The 8781-nt window shown below is 42.7% G+C and overlaps 1 protein-coding gene across 1 annotated transcript; it reads right to left on the bottom strand.

The window, feature by feature from the left end:
• Positions 1-5196: 5196 nt before the first annotated feature.
• On the bottom strand, positions 5197-7480 carry LOC125336042. Its single transcript, XM_048324149.1, has one exon. The coding sequence runs from the start codon at positions 7478-7480 to the stop codon at positions 5900-5902; it is 1581 nt and encodes a 526-aa protein (XP_048180106.1). The 3' UTR covers positions 5197-5899.
• Between the last annotated feature and the right edge of the window lie 1301 nt (positions 7481-8781).

Below are 8781 nucleotides of genomic sequence, written 5' to 3'. Positions count from 1 at the left end.
GGAGAAAAATACTCAAATCTTTATTTTTGTATTTTTAATATATTTATTTCATTTCCCTGTAGTGTCTGCCTGTTACCCATTATAAAGAATTCCAACTTGTTTCATATGAAAGGCAGGCTTATTAATGTCTCAGTGCTGCACAACACATCATTAAAGCTCAGATATAGTCATTACCCCATGTTACAGTGCTTTGGATTATTAATATTTCCAACACTATGAGGACACAGGAGATATGCCACTGATGCATGCATTTCTAAGCCCTGTGATGGATTAAAGAAGGGATGCCTGGATACAAAGTATAACAACACTGTCCTGGCCTTTTTTTCAAAGTTCTTTCAACATTCAGGGAGGTTTTTCTGTTGTTCCACTAAGCGTGTGCTAATTAAACCGATGGGAGGACTGAGAGCTAATTGATGACAGGATGGGTTTCCAGAAGTGCTGTGCTAAAGGGAGAAAGGTTAGATTTGCTTTTGAAAACTCAGGGATTTAAGTTCTGACATGTGCAGGTTCAATAGACCAGAGCCTGAACAGGACCCAGTCCCCAGAAACTCAGCAGGGAGGCTCTCAGGGAAGTTCTCGGAGAAGTTCATCTCATAGTTTCCAGCAGATGTCCTGCAGAGCAGAGAGGGCAGAACACATGAAGGGATCTCTTCCTCCCAGGCACACGAGCACTGCATGATCCATGTGGACACTGGAGAAGGCAGATCTGACATCTCCTGAGTGCAATGGGAATTGTGCAACTGTATATCCTAGACCAGGAATTCCTCCCTGGACTCACATAGAAGAGGCAGGTGCATGATGCTGGACACAGCACACTGACACTCACAAGCAGCCTACAAAGCTGAAGATGTTGGGTCACAATTGATGATGTTGTGCAATAATTTTGTACCACTGCACAGTGCAGTGTGATAGGTACAGGTATATGGTATATGCACTTCTGTAATGGGGGTCAGCACAGTGCTGAAAATGGGAGAAATCCCTGCAAAGAGGGATTTTAGCAGCATAATTGATGGTATTCCTCAGCTTAGAACAGATTTCAGTCACAGGTTGCTTTAAGTAGAGAAAAGTGGTTGCAATGAGGTTTGTAACTCTGTTGGAAATTACTTTTAGACTAGATGAGATAACCGGAGGGTTGTCTGTTGTGCTGGTGTGTCCCTGCCTGGGCTCTGGGTGTTCCTTCTGTCAGTGTGACTGAATCCCCTTTTTGTATTCAGTTTTGCTCAGGGAGAGATGAGTCTTTAATATGACTGGGCAGATTTTTATCACCAGCCAACATCAGAACTTTAGTTCAGTGTTTGGCTCATTGAACTCTTCTTTGGTACTACACAATGGTTTTATAATTATTATTGACTGAATTGTCCTTTTCAATACTTAGTCTCCTTGTATTTTGCTGACCAAGACAGATGCTCTTATCTCTGATATCTGCAAGATACCCCTTGAGTTTTCTGTATTCTCTCCTTGCTGCAGAACAAACTTTGATTATGGAACTTTCATGTATAAAATGAATGAGAGAGTAATCATGCTAGAAGAGGGTAGTGTGAAATGGAGAGAGAAGAGAGCCCTGAAACACCGGAACTGGAATTTAGTCACACCATCTTCTGCACCAGCTTCTTTTCTTACATTTTGCAGAGTTTAGAAAGTGGCTGAATATACATTCTCTCTTCTGAGCTTTGCATGTTGTCTTGCACAATAATCCCTCTTCTACTAATGCATTTTAACAATGAAATTAAACTTCATAATTGGCATTTTTTATTCCCCCTGCAAAGAGGCTGGCAGGGTTGTATTTCTCAGGTGGCTGATTCTGCCTAAGCCCTGTAGTGCTGTAGTTGTGAAGTCTGAATTTCTGTTGTTTTCTAGGAGAAAAAAAATCACGCTCCTATAATGGTAGATTTTTATTATTATTATTACAAATTATTTTTGTTACAGTACAATAATTTCTTTTTAATTGAATGCTGCTGTTTTGTCATGGGATTGTGTCCTCCTTCCATTGTAAAGGGAAATGGCACCACTTTCCAAGAACCTCTTTGAGAGGAACTGCACCAAACACATTTTGACCAGCACAGAGAAGAAAAGCAGCTCCATAGAACTGGTAGTGGCTATTTTCCATATTTGTGAGATGAAAGCAAAGCAAGTGAAAATGAGGGGAAGGCAAAAACAGTGTCATGGGATAAGCCATATACTGTTCCAGGTTGCCATCCATGTGCAGGGAACACTTTTGTCTCCCTCCTTGAGACGACCCAGCATCCTCAGAGGAATTGTTCACCTCTGGCAGTGGATGATGTCTGGAGCTCTGAGGGTCCTTGATTAAGGAGAACATTCCAATAAGTGAGTTTGAACTCAGAGATTCTCATTAAGCTTCTTACTGTTGTACTTCTCCTTCTGCAAAATAAGTTCTTGCCTAATGGCCCATGTACCCAGTGTTTCAGAGAAACCCAGAGTACTTTGACATCTGGCCCCCACTGACTTTGCACCTTAGTTATGATACGGGTTCATCCAGATCATTTCCATGAGCACTGCAAAAGCAATCCGCTCCCCAAATAAGATGCTCATGCTGCTGTCTGTGTTTATTGACGGGTGACAACTTCAGAACTGTTATCTATCATGATTCCTGCAGCTCAGCAGGTAGTAAACATTCTCTTTACTATAGCATATTGAACAAAATTGGTATGCAAGTCTATTAGCAAAGCTTGTAAACACTTGACTAAACGTGGCTCAATTAGCAAAGAATAATGGAGCAATAAGTAAAGTGTGTGCAGTTTTATCAACTCTGCAGCTCAGTGACGTCTACAGCATTATCAGGAAAGCATAAAGAGCAATTGTCAGTACATCTCACTGAATCCTTGCATATCACCTTTGACTAAATCACAAAGGTATGTCAGAAAATCAGAAAATATTACTAACAGCATTAGCACAAAATGCAGCACAGTCAGGTGCATTTGTTCATTATTTAGCAAACGTGTGTGACCTGGTGTCACGATCCGCTAATGCAAGCGGGGGTCGTGATGGTTCATTTATCGATCTCAGAGTGTAAAAGGACACAAGAGATTTCAGTTTTAATCAAAACAGTGCACCTTTATTAAGTGCCCACAACACAGTAATGCAATAGAAGAGAGTAAGAGAGAGAGAGAGAGAGAGAAACAAAGTAGAGAGGGGGAAAAAGAGGGGCAATAGCTACCAACGGATGAGACGAAGTCCTCGTGGTCTTCCGCCAATAGATTCGTCTTCTTTCCGTGGGGAGATCTCGGACTCGGTTATTTCAGAAAGTCTCTTTATAGTCTTTTTCAGAAGCGAGGGGCAACTGGCCAAGAGGTTGGGAAATCTACAGCCATTGTTATGGGGTCCGTTGCTTTGGGAAGCAGGTACAGGACAGACGTACAAGACAGGTGTACTGGAGAGGTGTACAGGACAGGTCATTCCTTTCCGCTTCGGCGCAGTCCTTCCCGCCTGGGCAGCAAGAACGGCGCAGTCCATTGTGACCTGCACTAATTTTCCTCAGGAATGCGTACCAGTTCCCAGTGGGCACACCCGTAGGCAACACTTGGCAGACAATCCCACCTCAGCCAGGCCAGGACTGCTGTGTTCAGTCTCTGTCTTCGGCGATGATCGTGAGGCAGATGAGGGATTTTCGGACCGTCTCTTACACCACCCCGTGACTCACGATTGTCGTCAAGCGAGCTCCATCAGCATGATTTCGTAGTGTCGTTGTGAAGTCTTCAGGACTCGTCAATGTTGGTAGCATATCCCGGAAAAGGGTAGAGAACATAAGAAAGGAAGGAAAAGAAAAGAAAAAGAAGGAAACAAAAGAAAGAAGTAAATAATTTTTTAAAATCAGAATACACATGTAATTTTTTTTTTCTAATCAAAATACCTCTAATTTCTTATCACATTTTAATACTCGTGTAGTTCGTCTTGTGTCAACAACCTTGGGGATGTCCACAGTGGATGGGACGTGGACATCTATTATAGATGTCAATTGTGTTAACCGTTTCATCATTCTCCAATTCATGATGTATAAGACTGCTGATAAAGCAAAACCAATCAAGATCAAAATCAAGAGAACAATGATGGGATGACACAATTTGTTCAGGACACCTGTAGCAGTGGGTGACCACCCAAAAAGAGTATCCCACCACCTGTGTTCAGCACCTTTCTTTACCCTTTCTAGAACACGATGTATTTCTTTCACATTGTGATGAACAGTTACCAAGGTTTTCTGTCCATTTTTCTTGATCTTTTGCAAAATTTCAATTAAATCTTGGTGAAGCAACAATTGCTTTACCAAAGTAAGGTTCATTCCAATGGGGGTAGGCAATAATTGGTGAATCAGTGTGTAATTGGACTGTAAAAGGTGATAAGAAGTAACTGGGGCTAAATATGAAAAATCGCATCCTATGATTTTAGTAAAGTTACAAACACAAAAATTTGAATGATTTTTAGTATCTACTACTACATTTTCTACAAATATTTTATCACAAGCAGTTCTTAAGCATGCACATCCATTACCTATATAGACAAGCACTGTTTCAGGAATTTCGTTAGGATGAATTTCAAAATGACAGATATTTTGTTCTGTATCTAAACAAATGTCTTGAGCTCTAATTGCATTACTTTCACAGATAAATCCTTGTTGTTCTCGGACAATACAAGTTTCTAAATTAACAGTTTGCCACTTCTCACCAATTTGACGGGCCCATTCTCTATGCTCGAAAGGATAGAGAACAGCTCCATCATGGTTCAGCCCTAATTCAATGACAGGGAATATCAAATGCACTGAAGCATTACGTATGGTTAGAACAAAGGCTGTGGCTGTGTTTGTGAGGGGATCGTAGGTAAAATTTACTAAGTTCCACCAGGATTGGAATTCTCTTTCAAAATCAGCGGCACTGTCCCAGATTATTTTCCGAATTTCAGTAGGAAAAGTGCCTTCTTCGCCTTCTCTTATAATTGAGGCAGCAACTGACTGCATCCATAATTGAGCCTGGATGCAGCTGAGAGCCAAAGAAACGTTGTTTTGTGCAGCATCGAGTGCGTCAATTATCAATTTGTGGTCATTCACATTTACCTTTTCCCAATTTGGTAATATGTTCGATAACAACCACTGATGGCTTCCCAAGGCTAATAGGGATGACTGTAGTGGTTGTTGTATTTTAGTCAAATCTGTAGTTGTGGCAGCCAATTTATTCATTGGTACTTCTGAATCAATACTATTTAAGATTCCCAATCCTGTTCCCATAACACCGGTTATGTCTCTTTGCGTTCGTTTCTTAGAAGGGTTCCGCTTTTGCAACCAGGTTGTCCACCCCTCGAAGGAAGTTTGCAGAAAAGGTGAACAAGCTGGCTGAACTTCTGAGACATTGTTTTGCATCAGCAATTTAACTTGTTTGAGGGACCATGCCGGATTCTTCATGTCCCTCGGAGTTCTTCTGTGAAAAGCAAACACAACAGAGTCTGCCACCAAAGGCAGAAAATTAGAATGATGGAATTATGCAGCATGTATGTATCCGATGCTCTCTCCCTAGGGCATCAGAGGCTACCCATGCATATTTATTCAGAGGGCTTTTTAGCACTAGTGGTACTTCTCCTACAGTAGGAAGGTCTACCAAAACAGGTTGTCCAGGGTAGTGTGCAGGATTCTTAGGATCATTTGGTCCCTGTAGTGAGAGCGTTCCCAAGGCATTTAAAACACAATATTGGTTCTTTGTTGGAACAATTCCACACCTCTGGGCATCTTTCTTTGTCAGCGCAGAAATTTGTGCCCCAGTGTCAATCAGAAAAGTTACAGGTGCCCGTTTAGGGCCTGTAATAGCTGTGATCATTATATCTCCTGTTTTATTTTTAGTGAGCATTCTCAGGTATATCCATGCTCCGTCTCTTCGCCCACTGACAAGAGACGGAGGGTCTAGTTTCCCTGGTTTTGAGGGAGAGGTCGTTTTGGCTCACTGCACAGACTTTGAGGGAGAGGTTGCTTTGACTCACTGCCCAGATTCTGAGGGAGGAGGGGTGCACTGGGTTGAAGTGACGGATTCGGTAGAATGGGTTTTCGGCAGTGCCAGTTAGACACTACCTTACTCAATTTATCAGGGGGTAAGCCATCCATCATATCTCTGGGGACCCCCTTTTTGATACCTAATAACCACCAATACTGACGCTTAGGGATCTGTTTTACATTCTCTGGTTTTTCACTATGAGGAGCCCTAATGTACCTGACACCTTTTGTTTTGTCTGATTTTTCCTCTGGGATTTTTATAGGTCCATATTTCCTACTGTAATTAATCAGATCTTCTGCAACCTCACTCCATGTCCAAACTTTGCGATCACCGGCAGGTGAATTCGATTGTGAACCTGGCGGCTGAGAGGGGGTTGAATATGGAGTAAACCCAGGATCGGTAGATCCAGTTTGGTCGCTCGGGTTTCCAAGGAATCTATTCAGCCTATCTATGGGGCCTACAGCTGCTATGGTTTTTTGAAGGACAGTTGCTGTAGGTTTGAGTGATTCTGGAAGACCTCGGATTAAAGGGGTCATCAGTTCAGGTTTCACAGGTAATTGCATGGGGGATTCATATCCAGGAGTTAATTTCCTTTCATGGATCATTTGCAGACAGGCGGCTTTGTGGACGCTTTCTAGAAGTTGATCGGGGGTACCAACTATAGCTAAAGGGTCTCCCCTTTCTAAAGGATTGAGTCCCCCGGCCCAGAAAGCTGCACGCTGAGTCAGGGACCATGTGCCACGTTTGTCTCCTGTTGTCAAGAAAACTCCATGTCCCCAGTATCCACTGGCCTCCTGTTCAGTTAATTGAATTTGGTCTCCTCCAGTGAGGGACACTCGGAAAACATATTCCGTCTCAGATTCATGGGGGAGCCACCCATACTCCTTTTTTAACCTGGCCAATTCAACAGCAGTGTATGGTATTTGTTTAGTGGTGATATGCGGTTCAAGATCTTCATCATTGATATAATTATATTCTGTTTTAATCAGAGGTCTTATACGAGGGCAGCAGTTTTCCCCACAATTTTTTACTAGTATTAGTTCTTTCTGGGGGTATATTTGGTTAATGTGAGGAGTTTCCTTTTCCTCTGTCTCTTTTGGTGAGTCAGTATTCTGTGAATTCTTAAAATATTCCTCTTTTAAAGCAGTCTCTAGCAAATGATTTTTATTCTTCTCTTCATCTAATTGTTTCTGTAAAATCTCCACTAGGTTTTGAAGTGAATCTATGATTGCTTTCTCCTCAGTACATCGCTTTAAGTGATGATCTATAGCTGCCGCAAAGCATGCCCCTAAAACAGAGCAGATTATGGTTTTATTTCGGCCAAATTTAAATCTAGTCTCATGTTGTAAAGAACATACTCTATCAGTTACATTATCCAAATTAAACCAGTTATTTTGAGCCCATTCTTCCCCTCCCGGAGAGGGCCGGGCATTGTGTTTTGCTAGCAGAGCATAAAACGCGGCTTTAACTTTTGCACTAGGGTTTTCAGTCATTTTATGAAGGGATCAAAACCACCACAGAGAGGTAAAAGTTAATTACACACTGCGACACACACAGCTTCTCTGTGTCTCCCTTCGCTTCCCTGGGTGGGTGAAGAGACCAAATCTGCTTGGGAGGTACCCCTTAAGTTACTTATGGTTGTCTCTTCACTACACCAAGCAGTCCAAATTCACACACACACCAAAAAACACAGTTCCCCCTTTTACACTAAGAGATCTTTTGCGAAAAATCTGAAGACAGAGCCCTCAACTGAGTATGGGGTGCTTTTCACCTAGGCGTGTGCAGTTTGCGGGAAATTCGAGTCACCCCCCTTGCTTTCTAGACACCGCTCACCCTTTTTGGGGTGTCGGGCTAGGTGCGGCTGGAGCGAAACGTCCTTCCCCTATTACAGACTACACACAACCTTGCAACCCCTTCTGTCTGTCAGATCCTGTCCGTGACGCCAGTTTAATGTCACGATCCGCTAATGCAAGCGGGGGTCGTGATGGTTCATTTATCGATCTCAGAGTGTAAAAGGACACAAGAGATTTCAGTTTTAATCAAAACAGTGCACCTTTATTAAGTGCCCACAACACAGTAATGCAATAGAAGAGAGTAAGAGAGAGAGAGAGAGAGAGAAACAAAGTAGAGAGGGGGAAAAAGAGGGGCAATAGCTACCAACGGATGAGACGAAGTCCTCGTGGTCTTCCGCCAATAGATTCGTCTTCTTTCCGTGGGGAGATCTCGGACTCGGTTATTTCAGAAAGTCTCTTTATAGTCTTTTTCAGAAGCGAGGGGCAACTGGCCAAGAGGTTGGGAAATCTACAGCCATTGTTATGGGGTCCGTTGCTTTGGGAAGCAGGTACAGGACAGACGTACAAGACAGGTGTACTGGAGAGGTGTACAGGACAGGTCATTCCTTTCCGCTTCGGCGCAGTCCTTCCCGCCTGGGCAGCAAGAACGGCGCAGTCCATTGTGACCTGCACTAATTTTCCTCAGGAATGCGTACCAGTTCCCAGTGGGCACACCCGTAGGCAACACTTGGCAGACATCCCACCTCAGCCAGGCCAGGACTGCTGTGTTCAGTCTCTGTCTTCGGCGATGATCGTGAGGCAGATGAGGGATTTTCGGACTGTCTCTTACACCTGGTTAATTAAGAATATTAAAATGTGACATCTGGAGTGTGCTATTAAATTATTGGAACAGCAAGGTTGATCACTAACATACAGTACACAAACAGCTCCTTCATGTATATATGTACAAGATAATTTTTAAATTATGTAAATATGAGTGCATTTGAAATAGTGCTTTATAA

This window comes from Corvus hawaiiensis, chromosome 19, assembly GCF_020740725.1.
Source record: "Corvus hawaiiensis isolate bCorHaw1 chromosome 19, bCorHaw1.pri.cur, whole genome shotgun sequence".
Taxonomy (NCBI): Eukaryota; Metazoa; Chordata; class Aves; order Passeriformes; family Corvidae; genus Corvus; species Corvus hawaiiensis.
Note: the sequence above shows the minus strand (reverse complement) of the source record. Positions and strands in the feature narration are given on the sequence as shown.

Coding starts and splice junctions, on each gene's coding strand:
- LOC125336042 (XM_048324149.1), bottom strand. CDS start 7,480: ATGACTGAAAACCCTAGTGCAAAAGTTAAAGCCGCGTTTTATGCTCTG.